This window comes from Pan troglodytes, chromosome 18, assembly GCF_028858775.2.
Source record: "Pan troglodytes isolate AG18354 chromosome 18, NHGRI_mPanTro3-v2.0_pri, whole genome shotgun sequence".
Classification (NCBI taxonomy): domain Eukaryota; kingdom Metazoa; phylum Chordata; class Mammalia; order Primates; family Hominidae; genus Pan; species Pan troglodytes.
In genome coordinates this window covers 5,595,162-5,617,280 of record NC_072416.2, presented here as the reverse complement: position 1 = coordinate 5,617,280, position 22,119 = coordinate 5,595,162, and the positions used below count along the sequence as shown (strand labels likewise).

The 22,119-nt window shown below is 53.7% G+C and overlaps 1 protein-coding gene across 44 annotated transcripts in view; it reads right to left on the bottom strand.

Moving 5' to 3' along the window:
- Positions 1–908: 908 nt before the first annotated feature.
- The window catches only part of FLYWCH1 (FLYWCH-type zinc finger 1), a 66,187-nt gene continuing 44,976 nt past the window's right edge, over positions 909–22,119 (bottom strand). For 6 of the 44 annotated variants that reach the window (XM_063797623.1, XM_063797622.1, XM_063797621.1 and 3 more), the window contains 7 exons: positions 20,624–21,021; positions 19,745–20,224; positions 16,638–17,090; positions 16,239–16,502; positions 12,880–13,143; positions 11,808–12,080; positions 909–2,034 (listed from right to left, as the gene is read on the bottom strand). In XM_063797623.1, coding sequence (XP_063653693.1) covers positions 1,970–2,034; positions 11,808–12,080; positions 12,880–13,143; positions 16,239–16,502; positions 16,638–17,090; positions 19,745–20,224; positions 20,624–20,948 — 2,124 coding nt within the window. In that variant the 5' untranslated portion in view covers positions 20,949–21,021 and the 3' untranslated portion in view covers positions 909–1,969. Of the gene's footprint in view, positions 2,035–10,206; positions 10,465–11,807; positions 12,081–12,879; positions 13,144–16,238; positions 16,503–16,637; positions 17,091–19,744; positions 20,225–20,623; positions 21,022–21,425; positions 21,811–22,119 lie in introns of those variants that run through there. The other 38 variants (XM_054668125.1, XM_063797613.1, XM_063797612.1 and 35 more) reach the window with 17 other exon arrangements.

Genomic DNA, 22,119 nt, shown 5'->3' with positions numbered 1-22,119 from the left:
ACGCAAATGTCCAAAAGGGAAGAGAAGCCGATATTCTTCCTCTGATTCGCCTCATACCCGCTTAGGGGTGCCCAGAGCAGGGCATGGCATCATGTGACCATGGCGGGAAGTTGCTGGCCGTGGAGGCCCCATCACAGAGGCAAGGAGCCCACAGGTGGAGGGCGCAGGCTTGGCAGGTAGCAGAGGCTGCAGTGACTCAGGCTGCTGTGACCCGGGCGTTTCTCTCGTATCTTGAGCACGTGAGGAGCTTCCCCTTCTGCAGGGGGCCTGATCAGAGGTCCAGCTGGTGGCGGCATGAACTGGACCATCTTTCAGCAAGTACCTTCCCCGGGCATGGCTGCCTCCTGTGAGTGTGCACATTTGGACCACACAGTGGGAGTCGGGATAGGAGTACTGGGTCTGTAGCCTTGGCCATGAGTCCAGCTGGGGGCAGTTCGGTCAGCCTCAGGGCAGGATGCTTCAGGGCCAAAAACACTGCCGAAAGCGCAGCCACTGTGTTGTGTGTCCTCTGCCATAGGCAAAGGATGGACGGGTGGGCAAGTCTGCCCTTGGCCCAGGGGTGCCACTTGCCCAGGCTTATGCAGATGAGTCTAGGCGTAACGCAGGCTAATGGCGAGAACAGAGCATCCTGCCTCTTCCAGCAACACGACGCAAATGTCCTGCCATATCCGGGCCTGGGAGAGGCCACAGGCTGCAGCTGGCCCCTCAGCAGCCCTTCCAGAGGCCCCAACCCCAGGTGTCTCCGTCCACTCTTGGTCCAGGTTACGTCTGGGCCAGGTGACTGTAACAGCCCAGGCATGGGGAGGGGTCTCCCCCTGGGCACTGGCATGGAGATGTGACGGAGTGTGGTTTCACGGTGGCCAACTGTTGCTGCAAGAGGGATGTGAACAAGTACCAGCTCCACATGGTGAGATGGAAAATAGGATTTATTGGGGGAACCATACAAGCAGAGGAGAAGCAGGGGTGCCCAGGCTGTCACAGCCTTGCAGTGCATGGTGGGTTCCGTGGCCAACTTGCCAGGGGACAGGCCTGTTGCTGGCACTCTCCCCACAATTACAGGGTGGGAGTGAAGGACCTCGCGGCTGCGGACAGGTCCTTATTAGTAAGCAGGAGGCTCTGCAGTCCCGGTGGGGTCATCTTGCCTCTCCGGACTGCTCCCTCTGACTGGTGAAGCCACACTCTGTGAAGCTGTCTGACAGAAGGGGACACGCCTTTGCTGCCCAGGATGGACCTGGGCCACCCAGGATGCCGCTGGCCTCAGCCAGGGCACGTGTGCCCAGCGCTGGCTCCTGCTGACCCCTGGACTGGCTCCCGTCTCGGGGAATGACGCCTGCCGTGGGAATCGTGGAGAGGGGGTTTAATTTAACTTGGAAGGAGCACAGAAAGCAAAGTGTGGAGCGCAGAGCGAGGCCTCTGGTTTGGCCGGCTCCGGTTGCTGGGGATGGCCACACCCTGGCAGCAGGCGGCCAGAGACCAGGAAGGCCTACCCAGCAGCTGTCCAGAAAAGATTGGTGTGGGTTGACCTGGCCTATGCGGGGCAGCTCAGTTTGAAGCAGGAACTTCCCCAAACGTGCCCAGGCTCCAAGACAGCGGCATTCACTTTGCACCGTGCTGAGCAGAGCGGGGCCTCGCCAGGTGGAAAGCCCTAGGAAGGCTGCGTGCTCTGCAAACCCAGGGGTGCTGTGGCCGTACAGCAGGGGCGTCCGTGTCCAGGCAGCTTTGTCATGTCTTCCAAAGGTCAGGAAGGCGCCACCGCCCTGCCCCATGACAGCTGCGTCTGCAAGCGCCAGCTCTGAGCACTGTTCTCCGCCGACACGAGGACACCATCCAAGAATTCCTCCTGGGAGACCTCCTGAGGAGACGCGAAGACCATCGATGCTTTGGAAGAATGAAAAGAAGTTTCTGCTAAGCCAAACCTAAGTGGATGGGAAGTGCCTGTGTGGATGTGAAGCCACCTTGGGTGGGCGGCTCAGAGCTCCTCTGCCCACATCGCCTCACTGGGACTCGCCATCCAGTCTGACGTCTTTGATGTCCCTAATTACAAAGAGACACATGTTCATTGCACACATCAAAACATGGTGGAAATAGATGACACAGAAAGTTCAGGATTCCTGGAATCCTTTTTCCTGGGGATGCCACAGTCTAGAACATTTATTTTTGGGACGGACTCTTGCTCTGTCACCCAGGCTGGAGTGCAGTGGCATGATCTCGGCTCACTGCAACCTCAGCCTCCCAGGTTCAAGCAATTCTCCCACCTCGGCCTCCCAGGTAGCTGGGATTACAGGCACCTACCATCAAACCCAGCTAATTTTTTGTATTTTTAGTAGAGACAGGGTCCTGCCATGTTAGTAAGGCTGGTCTCGAACTCCTGACCTCAAGTGATGCACCCACCTTGGCCTCCAAAAGTGCTGGGATTACAGGCATGAGCCACCACGCCCGGCCAGCTAATTTTTCTTTTTTTCTTTTTTTTTTTTTTGAGATGGAGTCTTACTCTGTCGCCAGGCTGGAGTGCAGTGGTGCGATCTCAGCTCACTGCACCCCCCGCCTCCTGGGTTCAACTGATTCTCCCACCTCAGCCTCCTGAGTAGCTGGGACTACAGGTGCATGCCATCATGCTCAGCTAATTTTTTTTTTTGTATTTTATTAGAGACGGGGTTTCACCATGTTGGCCAGGATGGTCTCGATCTCCTGACCTCAGGTGATCCACCCACCTCCGCCTACCAAAGTGCTGGGATTACAGGCATGAGCCACCTCACCTGGCTGATCATTTTTACACACACATCCATCCATCCGTATCGATTCCTTTACAACATGAGGTTGCTTCGTGACACACACTTGGGGAATTCCCTGCTTCCCACACCAGCACGTTTGGGGGAGAACCACCCAACACTTCCAAAAAGTTTCAATTCCTGCCCTAGAAGCCATAGGCCATCACACCCAAGCCTCAAGGTTCTTCATCAAGAAACACAAAGTTCTCCTTTAATTAATTTTCTTTTTTGAGATATGGTGTCACTCTGTCACCCAGGCTGGAGTGCAGTGGTGCCATCAGAGCTCACTGCAGCCTCGACCTCCTGGGCTCCAGTGATCCTCCCACCTCAGCCTCCCAAGTAGCTGGGACCACAGGTGCACACCACCACGTCTGGCTAATTAAAAAAAAAATTTTTTTTTTGTAGAGATGGGGTTCTCCCTGTGTTGCTCAAGCTGGTCTCGAACTCCTGAACTCATGTGATCAGGTTCTGTTTTAGTACTGTAAGGGATTTTTTTTTTTTTTTTTTTTTTTTGAGATAGAGTTTTGCTCTTGTTGCCCAAGCTGGAGTGCAATGGCGCAATCTCTGCTCACTGCAACCTCTACCTCCCAGGTTCAAGCGATTCTCCTGCCTCAGCCTCATGAGTAGCTGGGATTATAGGTGTGTGCCACCATGCCCAGCTAATTTTTTGTATTTTTAGTAGAGATGGGGTTTCACCATGTTGGCCAGGCTGGTCTCAAACTCCTGAACTCAGGTGATCCACCTTCCTCAGCCTCCCAAAGTGCTGGCATGACAGGCGTGAGCCACTGTACCTGGCTGGGATTTTTGCTTTTTAAGAGCTCTACTGAGCTATAATTCACATCCCGTAAAATCCGTTGTTAAGTGTACAATTCAGAGTTGTACAACCATCACTGCAATCACATTTAGAACATTTCACCTCCCACCGAAAGAAACCCCAAATCCTTAGTGTCACTCCTCAGCTTCCCTTGCCCCAGGCAGCCACTAATCTTTCTGTCTCTCTAAATGTGCCTATTCTGGGCATTTCATAAGAACAGAATTACATACACTGTGTGTGCTTTGTGACTGGCTTCTTTAAGATGGTGTTTTCAAGGTGCATCCTCATTGTAGCATGCGTCAGTACTTCGTTCCTTTTTATGGACAATATTTCATCGTATAAATAGACTGTATTTCATTCATTGATGGACATTTTGGGCTTTCAATTTTTGCCTATTAGGAATAATGTTGATATGAACATTTGTGTATACTTTTGTGTGGACATGTGTTTTCAATTCTCCTGGGTACATACCTAGGAGTGGAATTGCTGGGTCATAGGGTACCTCTATGTTGAACATTAAGAACTCCCAGAGTGTTTTCCAAAGTGGCTGCGCCATTTTGCATCGTCGCCAAGAGAGTATGAGGGTTCCAGTTTCTCTGTGTCCTCACCAACACTTGTTAGCTGTCTTTTTAAATAGCCATCCCAGTGGGTGTGAAGTGGTCTGTCACAGTGGTCTTGATTTGCATTTCCCTGAGACTGATGAAGTTGAGAATCTATCCCTATTGGCCATTTGTATATCTTTGAATTCATTGCAGAAATCAAATCTTCTGTGGGAAACTATATATTCAGGTCCTTTGGCCATTTGTTAATTGGGTTGTCTTTTCATTGTTGTAAGAATTCTGGGCCAGGCACAGTGGCTCACTCCTATAATCCCAGCACTTTGGGAGGCTGAGGCAGGTGGATCACCTGAGGTCAAGAGTTCGAGACCAGCCTGGCCAACATGGTGAAACCCCCATCTCTACTAAAAATACAAAAAATTAGCCAGGTGTGCTGACACACTCCTGTAATCCGAGCTACTCAGGGGGCTGAGGCAGGAGAATCGCTTGAACCCGGGAGGCGGAGGTTGCAGTGAGCCGAGATCTCGCCACTGCAGTCCAGCTTGGGGGACAGAGCGAGACTCCATCTCAAAAAAAAAAAAAAAAAAAAAAAAAAAGGGCAGCCCACCTATACGGGCATGAATTATGAATGGAGCTTGCAGGGTCGGAAGCTGCTGTGGGTGGGTGAGTGAACGTGGAGGCCTAAAGCATTAGTGTATGTCCTGCACACTTAGTGTACAACACTCAACACTCAGGCTACACTCATTTTTCAACACTTTCTTCAGTAATAAATTAACCTAAGCTTACTGTAACTTGATGTTTAAACTTTTTGCTTCTTTTTAAAATTACACTCAGTTTAAAACACAAATACATTGTACAGCTGTACAAAAATATTTTCTTTAGAACCTCATTCTACAAGCTTTTATTTATTTATTTTTTGACATGGAGTCTCGCTCTGTTGTCCAGGCTGGAGTGCAGTGGTGCCATCTCGGCTCACTGCAAGCTCTGCCTCCCGGGTTCACGCCATTCTCCTGCCTCAGCCTCCCGCGTAACTGGTACTACAGGCACCTGCCACCACACTTGGCTAACTTTTTGTATTTTTAGTAGAGATGGGATTTCACCATGTTAGCCAGGATGGTCTTGATCTCCTGATCTTATGATCTGCCCACCTCGGCCTCCCAAAGTGCTGGGATAACAGGCATGAGCCACCGCGCCCGGCCTCTATAAGCTTTTATTTTTAAGGATTTTAAAATTTTTAAGTTGGACTTTAATTTTTTGAGACAGTATTTATTTATTTATTTATTTTTTGAGATGTAGTCTTCCAGGCTGGAGTGCACTGCCACGATCTCAGTGCACTGCAGCCTCAGCTTCCCGAGTAGCTGGGATTACAGGTGTGTGCCACCATGCCTGGCTAATTTTTTTTTTTTTTTTGAGATGGAGTCTCACTCTGCCACCAGGCTGGAATGCAGTGGCATGAATGTCAGCTCACTGCAACCTCCAACTCCCTGGTTCAAGCGATTCTCCTACCCCAGCCTCCTGAGTAGCTGGGATTACAGGCACACGCCACCACGCCCAGCTGATTTTTGTATTTTTAGTAGAGATAGGATTTCGCCATGTTGGCCAGGATGGTCTCGATCTCCTGACCTCGTGATCCACCTGCCTCGGCCTCCCAAAGTGCTGGGATTACAGGCGTGAGTCACTGTACCCAGCTAATTTTTGTATTTTTAGTAGTAGAGATGGAGTTTCTTCACGTTGGCCAGGCTGGTTTTGAACTCCTGACCTCAAGTGATCCACCCACCTCAGCCTCCCAAAGTGCTGGGATTACAGGTGTGAGCCACCATGCCCGGCCAAGGATTTGAATTTTTTGCTTAAAAACTAAGACACACACTATCCTAGGCCTGCACAGGGTCAGGGCCATCCATGTCACCATCTTCCACCTCCATATCTTGTCCCACTGGAAGGTCTTCAGGGGCAATAATACACTTAGAGCTGTCATCTCCTATGACGACAGTGCCTTCTTTTGGATACCTCCAAAAAGTCTTGAAGGACCTGCCTGAGGCCGTTTTACAGTTAACTTTTTTTTTTTTTTTTTTGAGACAGAGTCTCACTCTGTTGCCCAGGCTGGAGGGCAGTGGCACCATCTCAGCTCACTGCAACCTCCACCTCCCAGGTTAAGCGATTCTCACGCCTCAGCCTCCCAAGTAGCTGGGCATGTACCACCACACACAGCTAATTTTAAAATTTTTTTGTAGAGACGGGATCTCACTATGTTGCCCAGGCTGGAGTGCAATGTCGTGATCTTGGCTCACTGCAACCTCCACCTCCCGGGTTCAAGTGATTCTCCTGCCTCAGCCTTCCAAGTAGCTGGGATTACAGGTGCTCGCCACCACGCCTGGCTAATTTTTTGTATTTTGAGTAGAGACAGAGTTTCACTATGTTGGCCAGGCTGGTCTCGAACGCCTGACCTCAGGTGATCCGCCCACCTCGGCCTCCCAAAGTACTGGGATTACAGGCGTGAACCCCCACGCCTGGCCTGCTTGTGGGGGTTTTCACGGATGCTCTTGATCAGGTTGAAGAAGCTCCTTTTATTCCTAGTTTGTTGAATGTTTTTATCATGAAAGCATGTTGGACGTTGTCAAATGTTTTGTGTCTATTCAGTGATCACACGGTTTTTGTCCTTTTGTCTACTGATCTGGTATGCAGGCATCCCCATCACACACTAGGCTTGGTGACTGCACTTGAGGGACTCACAGGACTTAGCCTACCATCATACTAGTGGCTGAGATTTACTATGGTGACAAGATGCGACGCAGAATTAGTAACAGGAAAATGCATTTGGGGTGAGAGCCGGAGGAAACCAGGTACAAGCCCCCAGAGTCCCCTCCCCTGGGGTCCCCTCCCGCAGAATGTGCTGAATCCTCCAGCCTCGAGCTGTGACACGTGCAAAGTGTTCCCTACCATGGAAGCCTGCCTGAGCCCAGGAGTCCAGGGTTTTCATTGGGGGTTGCTCATGTAGGTACGTTGTGCCTGCGTGACTGAATATGGTCACCGAAATGCCAGGCTCAGAAGAAAAGCAAGTGTTCAGCAAATATCACATGATTTGTACAGAAAAGAGTGAGCAGTTGTTATTTGGGGATAGTATTGTATCCACATAGGAGCTCTTTACCAGTCAAGTTCCCAGATGCCAGCTGGGCGTGGTGGCTCATGCCTGTAATCTCAGCACTTTAGGAGTCCGAGGCGGGTGGGTCACTTGAGGTCAGGAGTTCGTGACCAGCCTAGCCAACATAGCGAAACCCCGTCTCCACTAAAAATACAAAAATTAGCTGGGCGTGGTGGTGCGCACTTGTAATCCCAGCTACCCGGGAGGCTGATCACTCACAGTGATCTTGCAGTGAGCCAAGATCACACCACTGCACTCCAGCCTGGGCGACAGAGTGAGACTCCGTCTCAAAAAAAAAAAAAAAAAAAAAAAAAAAAAAAGTGCCCAGATGCCAGCCAAGGGTGAACCTTGCACACAGGCTCTTCTTAGGGCAGCAGTCTCAGGCCTGCCGTGTTAAGGCTGATCTGTACAGATGCTGTGTTACATTAATTGGTTTTGCATGTTAATGCATTCCTGGGATAAATCTTACTTGGTCATGGTATATAATCCTTTTTTATGTTGCTGGATTCTGTTTGCTGGTATTCTATGTTCCTAAGAAATACTGGTCTGTAGTTTTCTCTTTGTGATTCCTTTGCTTGGTTTTGATATCAGGGTGATACTGGTCTTAAGAGAATGAGCTGGGGCCAGGCATTGTGGCTGATGCTTGTAATTCCAGCACTTTGGGAGGCCAAGGCAGGTGGATTGATTGAGCCCAGGAGTTGGAGACCAGCCTGGACAACATGGGAAAACCCCGTTTCTACTAAAAATAGAAAAATTAGCCAGGCGTGGTGGTGCGTGCGTGTAGTCCCAGCTACTCAGGAGGGTGAGGTTCAAGTGAGCTGAGAAGGCGCCACTGCACTCCAGCCTGGGTGTCAGAATGAGACTCTGCCAGAATGAGGTCCATAGTAAGGTCTCATCTTTATTCCTGATTTTAGTATTTTCAGTATTCTTGCTTTTCAATTTTTTTGATCTTTAGGTAGAGCTAAATATTTGTCAATTTTATTTATCCTTATACAGAACCAACTTTTGGTTTCATTTATTATTTATTTCCTTCCTTCTGCTTCAGTTTTTTTTTTTTTTTTTTTTTTTTTTTTTGAGATGAGTCTTGCTCTGTTGCCCAGGCTGGAGTGCAGTGGCACAATTTCGACTCACTGCAACCTCCACCTCCTGGGTTCAAGCAATTCTCCTGCTACAGGCTCCCACCACCACGCCTGGCTAATTTTTCTATTTTTAGTAGAGATGGGGTTTTACCATGTTGGTCAGGCTGGTCTTGAACCCGTGGTCTCGTGATCTACCTCCCTCGGTCTCCTAGTGTGCTGGGATTACAGGTGTGAGCCACCACGCCCAGCCTTTTAGTTCTTTTTTTTTTAGTTTTTCTATTTTTTGTGGAGATGAGGTCTTGCCCATGCTAGTATGGAACTCCTGGGCTCAAGCGATCCTCCCACCCTAGCCACCCAAAATGCTAGGATTACAGGTGTGAGCCACCATGCTTGGCTCTGTTTATTCATTTAGAGATGGGATCTTGCTCTGTCTCCCAGGCTGGAGTGCAGTGGTACAATCATGTTCACTGCAGCCTCGATCTCCCAGGTTCAAGTGATACTACCAGCACATGCTACCATGTCTGGCTGAGTTTTTGGTAGAGACGAGGTCTCACCATGTTGCCCAGGCTTCTTCCTTTTTAATAGAAGTGTTTTTAGCTATAGATTTCCCTCTAAGCACGGCTTTCAGTGCATCCCATAAGTTTTATTTCGAAGTATTTTATAATTATCTTCTTTGGCTCATTGTTTGTTTTAAATTACGCACAGGGTCATGCTCTGTTGCCCCAACTGGTTTCAAACTCCTGGGCTCAAGTGATCCTCCTGCCTCTGCCTCCCAGAGTGTTGAGATTACAGGCGTGAGCCACCGTGCCCAGTCTGACTCACTGGTTTCTTATAAGTGTGTTCTTTAATTTCTATGTATTTCTGAGTTTCCCAAATTTCTCTGTTTTTAATTTGGCTTTTGTTTGTCACCTAGGCTGGAGTGCAGTGGCACAATCTTGGCTCACTGCAACCTCTGCCTCCCGAATAGCTGGGATTACGTGCATGTACCACCATGCCTGGCTAATTTTTGTATTTTTAGTAGAGATGGGGTTTCACCATGTTGGCCAGGCTGGTCTCGAACTCCTGACCTCAAATGATCTGCCTGCCTTGGCCTCCCAAAGTGCTGGAATTACAGGTATGAGCCACTGTATCCAGCCCTGAAAGGACTGAAATCATACAAAGTATGTTCTTTGACCATACTGGGATGTAATTACAAACCAATAACAAGGCTGGGCACAGTGGCTCTTGCCTGTAATCCCAGCACTCGGGAGACCCGAGACAGGAGGATCATTTGAGGTCAGGAGTTTGAGACTCAGCCTGGCCGCCATGATAAAACCCTATCTCTACTGCAAATACAAAAATCAGCTGGGCGTGGTGGTACATGCCTGTAATCCCAGCTACTCAGGGGGCTAAGGCAGGAGAATTGCTTCAACCCAGAGGGTAGAGTTTGCAGTGAGCTGAGATCACGCTGCTGTACTCCAGCCTGGGCCACACAGAGACTCCATCTCAAAAGATAAAAAAATGGACTCTTGCTTTATGGCCTGGCTGTGGTTGAGAAGAACCTGAATTCTGCTGCTGGCAGCTTCCCTCTTGTTCTCTCTCTGTCCCATGGCTGTCATGTGAAGGATGCTCAAGTGGGCCCAAGGAGGGGTCGCTATGGTGAGGAGCAGGGCCTCCAGCCTCACTTGGGCCTTCAGATGACTGCCGCCCTGGCTGACAAATTCTCTTCAACCTCAGGAGTCAGAACCACCCAGCCCAACCACTCCCATAATGTTGACCCATAAAAGCTGAGACAGCAAATATTTGTTGTTTTAAGCCCACTACGTTTTGTGGTGATTGGTCATGCACCATTAGATAACAATACAAATACCCATAAATCTGCTGGCTTTCAGGAGAACATGTCTTGAAGCACAGCTGAACTTGAATCTTTTCTGAGGAAAAATAATTGAATTAATAATTCTTCTCTTGTTGAAGCTGACAGAACCAAGGACACACACCTTGTTGACGACGCCCTCAAGGCTGTGAGGAGAAAGACAACCGGGTGAAGCAACGCTGGGAATTCAACGCATCAATGACCTTCCCAGGTAACAGCAGCTTACTTGAGCTCCTAAGAGTCGACCTTCAGCTGCTGTCATGGAAAATACTGGGGGTCAACTAGACACCAAAGATGAAAGGCCAGGCCTCCAGCACAACTTTCTCTGTAAGCTAAATAGTGGCTTTCTCAAAGACATCCTTTTCTCAAAAAAATTTCTTGTAAAGACAGGGTCTTGTTCTGTCACCCAGGCTGGACTGCAGTGCATGGCTCACTGCAGCCTCAAACTCCCGGGCTCGAGTGATCCTTCCCTTTTCTGAGGAGCTCAGACCACAAGCGTGCACCACTGCGCCCAGCTGATTTATAAACTTTTTTTTAGAGACAAGGTTTCACCATGTTGGCCAGGCTGTTTTCTTTTCTTCTCTTTTTTTGAGATGGAGTTTCACTCTTTTTGCCCAGGCTGGAGGGCAGTGGCACGATCTTGGCTCACTGCAACCGCCACCTCCCAGGTTCAAGTGATTCTCCTGCCTCCCAAGCAGCTGGGATTACAGCGCAGCTGGGATTACAGGCATGCATCACCATGTCCACCTAATTTTGTATTTTTAGTAGAGACGGGGTTTCTCCATGTTGATCAGGATGGTCTCGAACTCCTGACCTCAGGTGATCTGCCTGCCTCAGCCTCCCAAAGTGCTGGGATTACAGGCGTGAGCCACTGTGCCTGGCCAACTTGGATTTGTTACTGTTATACAGGACATGGCCCTTAATATTGACATGAATGACAGACACACAATGCTTTCTAAAGATTGGTTTTGGCCGGGTGTGGTGGTGCACACCTGTAATCCCAGTTACTCGGGAGGCTGAGGCAGGAGAATCACTTGAACCCAGAAGGCAGAGGCTGCAGTGAGCCAAGATCGCTCCATTGCACTCCAGCCGGGGCAACAAGAGCAAAACTCTGACTCCAGAAAAAAAAAAAAAAAAAAAAGGTTGGGCACAGTGACTCACGCCTGTAATCCCAGCACTTTGGGAGGCCAAGACGGGTGGATCACAAGGTCAGAAGATCAAGACCATCCTGGCTAACATGGTGAAACCCTGTCTCCACTAAAAATACAAAAAATTAGCCGGGCTTCGTGGCGGGCACCTGTAGTCCCAGCTACTCGGGAGGCTGAGGCAGGAGAATGGTGTGAACCTGGGAGGCGGAGCTTGCAGTGAGCCGAGATCACGCCACTGCACTCCAGCCTGGGCGACAGAGAGAGACTCAGTCTCATAAAAAAAAAAAAAAAAAAAAAAAAAGACTGGTTTTACATTCTGTTTATATGAATAATTTGTGTGTGCACAAAAGCACAGTCTGCTCAGTGGGTGCCTGACCTGGGGCATCAGTTCTGAGCTGGAAGAGATGAGGATGCCCACAGCCCTGCCTCTGCCCCACACCCTGCCTGTACCTGGGTCCTCCTGCTGGGCCGTGGTAGGGAGCCGCTCCCGTTGCCTCAAGGCCTCCAGGCCTGCCAGGTCAGGCTGGTGGCAGTGGCTGCGCATGACCATGATGCGGTGGCCCTCGGTTATGGCGCGGCTGCGGCAGCCCAGCCGAGCCTGGTCCCGGCACATCCAGTACACCTTCTCCCCAGCCGCCTTCTCCTTCCTGTACAGGAAGGACTCGTGCACCAGGAACCTGCCCCCCAGGGAAGTCCTCAGGAACTCCAGGGGCCGGAGAGGATCTGAAAGGGAAAGTGACACTGTGAGTGGGGCCACAGGGGCCTGGGTGTCAGGGTTGGGGGTCTGATTTGTACCCCCCAGCCAGGCCCCACCAGGAATCTGCGATCCCCTATCAGGCTGCATGGTGGTCCCTGCCCTCCTCCCCTCTGGGCCCTGCAGCCCCGACTCCCACGCTGGCTGGCCCTTTCCAAGGGCTCTGGGGATGCCTGGGCAGGTGGCCTGGCAAGCAGTGGACCCTGAATGCTCCTGAAGGACTCTCCCAACCCCTCAGACCTCATGCTTGCAGGTGCATCCCCCAGGGCAGGGGCTGAGCGGTTCTGGGCTGGGCACCAGGGCCTCCTGGCTCCCTGTCCACCTACCCCTCAGCCAGCTGGCAGCTGACTTTTAACAGGCTGAACTAAAAGGTCACATGATGTTGGGGTGGCCAGAGAGAACCCCGTGAGACTAGAAGCAATGTGGGTGGCGTGGGGGTAGACCAAGAGTGTCCAGGATCCACCGTACGGCCCGTCAGCAGATGCCAAGCACTCTCTGTGGCTGCCAGTGCCACCCCTGGCCGCCACCCTCTTCCTCTAGAGAGCTGAGTGGGTTTCTACCTCCAACAGCCAGTCCCCACTACCCAGAGGACCAGCTGCAGGAGCTCGGAGCCCGCAGATGGAGCCTCCTGCCCTTGGGGAGTTTATGGCCCAGGCTGTCAGACCACCATGCACAACACGCAACATCCCACGGGCAGCCTCCAGCCAGCGTGTGGGGCACAGGTCCTGGGAGACCAGGCAGACCCAGCCCAGCACCCTCCACACGCACCTGGGCTGTCCCACTGCGCCAGGTTGGGGAAGTGCTCCCGCTGCCGCAGGGCCTCCAGGCCGCCCAGGTCCGGTGGGTGGCAGTGCCTGCGCATGACCATGACCCGCCGGCCCTGGGTGATGGCGCGGCTGCGGCAGCCCATGCGGGCCTGGTCCCGGCAGGTCCAATACACCTTCTCCCCGGCCGCCTTCTCCCGCCGGTAGAGGAAGGACTCGTACACCAGGAAGCTGCCCCCCAGGGGCGTCTTCAGGAACTCGGGGCCTCCTGTTGAGAAATGGGAGGGGAGGAGCAGCGGACACTGGCTCTCAGAGCCCAGATCAGCGTGGCCCCGGAGCCCAGGACACAGATGCCACCATCCCCCCAACTCTGCTGGGGCTCCAGCTGCTGGGGTCCCCCTCCTGAAGCTGGGGACTGGTCAGGTAAGGCCCCTGCAGGTGGAGGCCAAGCGTCCCACCTTGCCATGCCTTCAGGGAGGCAGTGTCTGCTGCGTCACTCGTCCATCCCCAGCACCCGCCCAGGCTTGCATGCAGGGTGCGCCGTGCCTGGTTGGTCAGAGGAATGACCCGGGGCCCTCTGGGGACAAAGCTGCTCAGGAGCTGGATGGGGCTGAGAGGGGTGACCCCAGGACTGTGAGGAAGAGGCAGGGAGCAGCGTCCACTGTCCTGGATGTGGTGAGAGGGAGGACCTGGCGGGTGGCTGTGCCTTGCCCAGAGGATACCCTTTCCTCCGTGCAGGCTCAGGGGCCACAGAGGTGGGGAGGCGGCCTGGGGCATCGTGGACACATCAGGTGGCAGTGGAAGCAGGGGATGGGGGTGGGTAGCAAGCCCTAGAGGAGAGGCCAGCAGGGGGCGGGAGGGTGTCTGGCTGTGGAACTACCTTCAAGAGGGATGGAGAGGGCTGGGCAGGGGCCATGTGGAGCAGGGAGGCTCGGGAGGCAGGAGGACCCTGAGGGGCACAGCAGCACAGGAGCCTGGGGACCGTGAGACAGAAGAGGTCAGGAGGAAGGTGGGGACCCCAGGCCACGGGAGGGGGTGGTGTGACCATGGGGCACGCTTTATCCCCTTCCACACGGATGAAAACATCCAGCAAGGGGCTGCGCACGGTGGCTCACGCCTGTAATCCCAGCACTTTGGGAGGCCGAGGCGGGCGGATCACGAGGTCAGGAATTCAAGACCAGCCTGGCCAACATGGTGAAACCCCGTCTCTACTAAAAAAATACAAAAAATTAGCTGGGCGTGGTGGTGTGCACCTGTAATCCCAGCTACTCAGAAGGCTGAGACAGGAAAATCACTTGAACCTGGGAGACAGAGGTTGCAGTGAGCCAAGACCACGCCACTACACTCCAGCCTGGGCAACAAGAGTGAAACTGTCTCAAAAAAAAAAAAAAAAAAAAAAAAAGCCGCCCTCATCTGGGAGGATCAACATCTGATTAACAGGAGCAACAGAAAGGGATGATGATGGGGAAGTTAACAAAGAGCACGAGAGGATGACCCCACGATGAAGGACACAAGCCCAAAGCCTAAAAAGGCCCCCAGCACAGCCAGGTACAGCTGGGAGGGAGCAAAGACCCTAAAACCTCAAGCAAAGCTGACGGCACACAGAGGATCAGTCACGCAAAAGCTGCAGGGACGTTCAGGGGCAGGCTCTGCACCTGTGACACCACGGAGGCCAGGCTGCCCCTCCGGCGGAGGGAAGCGACAGACATTTCAGACATGAAAGGCCTCAACGTGCTACCTCCCGGGACTGGCCCAGGAAACGACGGGAGGCAGGACTTCTCCAAACCACAAAATTATAAAGAAAACCAAGAAAGAGAAAGGCAGGCCCAGAAGCAGGGAGTCAGCACAGCGAACCCCGAGGGACAGCGGGGCCGGCCTCTGCCCCCAGGCCAGGCTGCACTGGGAGGTTCCAGCAACCTACGGTGGTGGATGATCGGATCCAGGTGGGGTCGACCTGGACACACAAAAGCAGGCAAACAAACGCAGCAGCTGCCACCCCACAGAGAAGACAGAGCTGTGTTAGGAAGATGGGACCACAGAGCACCCCCCAGTCAGCCGCGAGCAGGTTTCTAGGCTAAAGTAAAACCAAACGTGGCCGGGTATGGTGGCTCACGCCTGTAATCCCAGCACTTTGGGAGGCCGAGGCGGGCAGATCACCTGAGGTTGGGAGTTTGAGACCAGCCTGGCCAACATGGTAAAACTCTGTCTCTGCTAAATATACAAAAATAGCTGGGCGAGGTGGCAGGCGCCTGTAATCCCAGCTACTCAGGAGGCTGAGACAGGAGAATTGCTTGAACCCGGGAGGCGGAGGTTGCAGTGAGCCAAGATCACGCCACTGCACTCCAGCCTGGGTGATAAAGCAAGACTCCATCTCAAAAAAAAAAAAAGCCTGTGCAAGAAGTGCACTGAGTAGCTGACAAGGAAATGGAAAAACCAATTAATAGTAGTGGAGGCACATTTTAGGAAACAGGGCAGCCAAGACCCTAAGAAACAATTGCTTAGTTACTTGTGGGGTCAGCAGCGGGGGTGAGGACGAGGCGGGGACCGCTGCATACCTCGCAGCACTGTCTCTCTGGAGATGGAACAAAAAGAGAAAGACAATCACAGCTCTCAAGTCCGAGAGAACTTTACGGCCATGAGGCAACTCACATGACCCAAAAGCTGCAGGATCCGGAAGAGCCACTGGAAAGAGAGGCCAGCGCCTCGGGGCGTGAAGCAAGAGCAGGTGAGTGGAGGAGGCCACGATGAAATGGCTCCTCAGCCAGACGGTATGGGGACATTTACGCAACTGTGGTTGTGAAGTCAAAACACCAGGCACTGCGGGGGGCCGACCGTGTGGATAAAGATGGAGACAGCCGTGACCCTCCTTGGGCCAGCGTTTCAGGACATTATGGGTGTCTATGGAACAGCGGGCCGAGAGGAGAAACCGGCTGCATGTAAATATCACCTCCTCGATCCTTAACCACTCAGACGTTAAGACAGCCTTCCACCATAGCAACGAGACTGACCATGTGCAGTCAACACCCTCTATTACTACTATGAACTCTTAAGACAAACGTTTGTCCTCCGTTTGTCTTAAGAGTTCATAGTAGTAAGAGGAGGGCAGGGAGGTCTATCCCTGCTGCTGCTACTGTGGGGCAGGTCAGGCTGGAAGGGTGAGGCTGGGCTGAGCAGTAAGGTGAGACCCATTGAAAGCGGCATCAGGGGGCCAAGGAGTAGGAGGCCAGGGCCATAGTTCCTTCTAGGATGTTCAAAGAAGGGAAGAGGACGTTTGCCAGGGGGACCCGCAGCGTGGAGAGGGAAAGGCAGTGTGGGGCTCCTGCCTGCTTCCTGGGGCCCAGCTCCCAGCCCACCCCCAGGTACCTGGGCTCCCCCGCTGCGCCGTGTTGGGGCGTTTCTCCCGCTGCCTCAGGGCCTCCAGGCCTCCCAGGTCGGGCGGGTGGCAGTGACCACGCATGACAGTCACCCGTCGGCCCTGGGTGATGGCGCGGCTGCGGCAGCCCATGCGGGCCTGGTCCCGGCAGGTCCAATACACCTTCTCCCCAGCCGCCTTCTCCCGCCGGTAGAGGAAGGACTCGTACACCAGGAAGCTGCCCCCCAGGGGCGTCTTCAGGAACTCAGGGCCTCCTGGGGAGGTTCAAGAGGCAGTCAGGGGAGGGGGCAGGGGCTGGGTAGGCCTGATCGCACCCCCTTCCCTCCCTGGACCTCTGGAGGCAAGAGTCAAGGCAGTGGGCCGGTGAGCCCCAAAGGAAGGCAGCTCACCAGGGTCTGCGTCCATGTCCTGGTGCTCGTCTGGGGCCTCGGGCTGGGCTGGCAGCTCCTGGTCTTCGACCTTTGCTCGCTTTCTGGGCCGAGACCTGCTGAGAGTCAGGGGACCCGGACCCCTGCGGTAGAGCAAACTATCCACGCCTCGGAGCAGTGTGTCCACTTGGCTCCCAGGGCCGTCCTGCCCCGCCTGCAGCGTCTCCACGGCCTTCTCCTGCTGCCGCCGGGCTTCCAGGCCCTCCACATCGGGCTGGTGGCAGTGCCCACGCATCACAGTCACCCGCTGTCCCTGGGTGATGGCCCGGCTCCGGCAGCCATGCAGTGCCTGGTCCCGGCAGGTCCAATACACCTTGTCCCCGACAGCCTTCTCCCGCTTGTAGAGGAACGACTCGTGTACCAGGAAGCTGCCCCCGTAGCACGTCCTCAGGAACTCGAGGGGCCGGGCCTGTCCTAGAGGAGGGACCCAAGTGGTCACATCACCAGGGGTGGAGAGGAGCCCAGGAGGGACAGCCCCTGCAGACTCTGGGGGCTGACAAGAGCCTTTCTCCTTTAAGGCTGAAATTTACCCTGGCTTCCTGAGCCAGGTATGTCAGAGGCCCCAAACCCATTCCCACTGAACCCCTACCACCAAGCGACGCGGAGGAGAGTCTCATTCCTCTCCTAGCGGTCAGTGAGGCCACCCCAGCTCACCCCTACCACCGAGTGACCCAGAGGAGAGTCTCATTCCTCTCCTAGCGGTCAGTGAGGTCACCCCAGCTCAGGCCTGCTCAATGTTGCATCAGGGTTACACTGGGAGGGGCCAACCTGGACTCGGACGCAGTGGTCTCTGTTTTCTGTCACTCCTGCTCATATTTTTTTTAGGGTTTAAGAAATCTACCCATTTTTGAATAAAACACACAAGGTATAATACATTCAAATGGTTCGAAAAGATCACAGTGAAAAATAATTCTCCCTGTTCCCTGCCCCTCCCTTCCCACCCCAGGTGCCCAGGGCAGGGGCCACCTCAGATCCTTAAGGCTGGGTCAGGAGGCACGTGGCCTCCTCGAACCCAAGCCTGTCTCCCAATTACTGGTAATAAAACAGCCAGAACTCCCATCTGCCACTTGCCAAGCCCCAAATGTGCAATTTACACAACAATCCAGGTTATCACAGCCACCTTAGGATAAAGCTCCTGAAACTCCAGAAATGAAGCCAATTTTCTGAGGCTACAGAGCTACCATCAGGGAGGGCTGAAATTTGAACCTAGGACCCAAAACCCAAGACTCTCTCACCAGCCATCTTTTTTTTTTTTTTGAGACAGGGTCCTGCCACGTCGCCCAGGCTGGAGTACAATGGCTCGATCTTGGCTCACTGCAACCTCCGCCTCCAAGCAATTCTGCCTCAGCCTCCCGAGTAACTGCGATTGCAGGCGCCACCACGCCCAGCTAATTTTTTTTTTTTTTTTTTTTTTTTTTGAGATAGAGTCTTACTCTTTTGCCCAGGCTGGAGTGCAGTGGCACGATCTTGGCCCACGGCAAGCTCCGCCTCCCAGGTTCACGCCATTGTCCTGCCTCAGCCTCCCGAGTAGCTGGGACTACAGGCACCTGCCACCACGCCTGGCTAAATTTTTTTTGTATTTTTTTAGTAGAGACAGGGTTTCACTGTGTTAGCCAGGATGGTCTCGATCTCCTGACCTCGTGATCCGCCCACCTCGACCTCCCAAAGTGCTGGGATTACAGGCGTGAGCCAACGCGCCCAGCCTCTCCTGGCTAGTTTTTTGTATCTTTAGTAGAGACAGGGTTTCACTATGTTGGCCAGGCTGGTCTTGAACTTCTGACCTCATGATCCGCCCACCTCAGCCTCCGAAAGTGCTGAGATTACAGGCATGAGCCACTGCACCCGGCCTAGGTGTCTTTCCTGAACTTAATGGACACCAGAATTGCCTGGGAACCAGATAAAATTCTGATTTTTTTTTTTTTTTTGAGACAGGGTCCAGGTCTCTTGTCCAGGCTGGAGGGCAGTGGCGTGATCCCGGCTCACTGCAGCCTCAATCTCCCTAGCTTAAGTGATCCTCCCACCTCAGTCTCCCAAGTGGCTGAGACCACAGGCGCACACCACAACAGCTGGCTGATTTTTTGTAGATATGGGGTCTCATTGTATTGGCCAGGCTGGTCTTGAACTCCTCGGCTCAAGCGATCCTCCTGCCCCAGCCTCCCAAAGTGCTAGGATTATAGGCATGACCACTGTGCCCAGCCCACATTTATGTATTTTTTTTTTTTTTTTTACTGAGACAGAGTCTTGCTCTGTTGCCCAGTCTGGAGTGCAATGGTGCAATGGTGCAATCTTGGCTCACTGCAACCTCTGCCTCCTGGGTCCAACCGATTCTCTTGCCTCAGCATCCCGAATAGCTGGGATTACAGGCATCTGCCACCATGCCCAGCTAATTTTTTATTTTTAGTAGAGATGGGGTTTCACCATGTTGGTCAGGCTGGTCTCGAACTCCTGACCTCAGGTGATGCACCTGCCTTGGCCTCCCAAAGTGCTGGGATTACAGGCGTGAGCCACTATATATATATATATGTGTGTGTGTGTGTATATATATGTATGTATATATGTATGTATATATGTATACATATATACACACGTATATATATATACACACACACGTATGTATATATAAAATTGTTTTTTTTTTTTTTTTTTTGAGATGGAGTCTCGCTCTGTCACCAGGCTGGAATACAGTGGAGCGATCTGGGCTTACTGCAACCTCTGCCTCCTGGGTTCAAGCGATTCTCCTGCCTCAGCCTCCTGAGTAGCTGGGATTACAGGTGCGCACCAGCATGCCTGGCTAAGTTTTGTATTTTTAGTAGAGACAGGGTTTCACCATGTTGATCAGGCTGATCTCGAACTCCTGACCTCATAATCCGTCCGCCTTGGCCTCCCAAAGTGCTGGGATTACAGGCATGAGCTACTGTGCCCGGCCACATTTATATTTTTAAAAGTCATTTTAGCTTTGAGTACATTTTAAAAGACCCTGTGGGACCCCACATTTCTATTTGGGCTCAGGAAGGGCCCTCGGGTCCCCTGCCCCGAGTGGACGCAGCAGGGGAGTGGATTGTACTCACCCAGCCCCAGGATCGAGCGCTTCTTGGGCGGCAGGCTCAGCAGTGACAGGGCTCGGGGTGCCGCCTCCTCCTCCAGGGCCGGCTTGCTCAGCACCAGCCCAGGAGTGGGCTCGGGCTCCTCAGGGCACTGCCACGGGCCCACCCCCTCCAGGGGCTCCTCCACTCGGCCTCCAGGGCCCTCAGGGCCCTCAGGACCCTGGGGCTCTCCCAAGCCCTCTGGCAGGGCCAGGCTGGGCAGTTTCTCCCTCTGGCGCCGGGCCTCCAGGCCTTGCTCATCGGGCGTGTGGCAGTGGCCCCGCATCACTGTGGCCCGCAGGCCTCGGGTGATGGCCCGGCCCCGGCAGCCCAGCTCAGCATGCTGGCGGCACTTCCAGTACACCTTGTCCCCCACTGCCTTCTCCTGCTTGTACAGGAAGGACTCCAGCACCAGGAGGCGGCCCCCGAATGGTGTCCTCAGGAACTCCAGGGACTGAGGGGCTGCTGGGGGAAGGGGAAGGCTAGGTTAGCTAAGCTAGAGCAAAGCTCAAGGTCGCAGGCACAGAGAGCCAGGGAGGGCGTGGGGGTCCTGAGTGTGGCAGGTGCCTTCTCCTCCTGCTCCCAAGCAAGAAGCCCAGACTCTCAGGGCTGGTTTTTATTTTGGGGGTGGTAGTGGATGTTTGTAGGGAGCTGAAGGAATTCTGCACGTCACTGCAACTCCCATGAGCTCCTGGTACCTGACTGTGATCATCACACCAGCCTGGGACACGCTCAGGATCAGAGACCAAGAGGCTCAGCTTGGAGCAAGGACAAGACACTATGCTTGAAGCAGGGTGTACAGGGCCTGCTGGGAGCGCTGGAACCCACGGGGTGGCTGGGCAGGGGCGGGAAGCCACACCTCACCTGCATCCAGCTTGCTGCACTTCTGTTCAGGCATCTCTAGGGCTGGCTGGACCACCCCTCCCTGCTCCTCAACCGGCAGGATCTGCAAGGTGCTGGCGAGGGTGGCGGGGCCAGCCATCTCCAGGGACAGGACGCAGTGCACTTCCTGGGGCTTGGATCCCACCCCATCCTCATCTTGGTTGGAGGCTGTGAGCAGGACCAGTTTGGAGAACTCCCTGGGCTTCCTGGGGGCTGCCGGGATGACGTCCGTGCCTGGCTTGGGGGATGGCTCCTGGCCGGCCTTCACACTCTCGCCCTCCTGCTCGCTGGGCTCGGGCAGGGGCATCCCGGGACCCAGGGCCTGTCCCTCAGGCCACGCTCAGTACCCAGCAAGGAACCTGGAGTGCAGTGGTTCCGTCCTAAGGAAGGAAGCAAAATCCTGTCAGTGGTGGAAGCCCTTGGGGGACTCTAGACGTGGATCTGGGAGGGAGGTGGGGCAGATGGAGCTGCCTCACTGCTCGCTGGGGCCAAGACTGGCAGGGGGCCTGATGGAACTAGGCTTCTGCTCTGCCAGTTCCTCTCCTGGCATCCTTAGGTACGTCAGCCCCATCCAACCCCACTTTCCCCATCTGGAAAATGTGCACAATAAACACCCTCCACAAGGGGCCATCAGAGTGACTAATGGATTAAGAGCTCAGCCACATGCTGAGCACGGACGAAGGGTTTCCACCCGCGTTTCCAGTCCCCCCTCCAGTCCCTACGTTATGACGGCAGAACATTCTTATTGACCCAGTTATAGACGAGGATAGTGAGGCACAGACACCTGTGATACACTTGAGGCTGAAGAGGCGGGAAGCTGAGACCCGTTTCTGCTCAGATGCCCAGGGACTTGTCAGGACCTTTTTGGAAACCATGTGCTTCATCAGGACGCCAGGCACCTGTCTCAGGCATGTGGGCCTGGTGCGCAGAGCCCTTTCCAGAGGACAGCACCACATCACGGCCTGGGAGGCAGAAAGCCCTTTCTGGGCTCAGGCAGGCCCAGTCCCTATCCTAGCCTGGAGGCCCCAGGCCACCCCCACTTCAGGAGATACCAGGGCCCCACAGTGGCAGCCACCTTGTGCCGGAGCTGTTGCTGTTGCTGCCTCGGCTGGTCGGGGACGGGGCTGTGGTGGTGTGTGGAGAATTCTGAGGTCACCACGGGTTCCAGCCTGGAGAGGCAGAAAGGTCAGATAATGGGGAACCAGCACAGGGCTGGGGTGGGGGCCTGGGGGCAGTCAGTGGCAGTCATGGTGTAGGGTGGGGCTTTTTGTGTGGGGAAAAGAGAGAGAGATCAGATTGTTACTGTGTCTATGTAGGAAAGGAAGACATAAGAAACTCCATTTTGATCTGTACGAAGAAAAATTGGTCTGCTTTGTGATGCCGTTAATCTGTAACTTTAACCCCAACCCTGTGCTCACAGAAACATGTGCTGTACTGAATCAAGGTTTAATGGATTTAAGGCTGTGCAGGATGTGCCT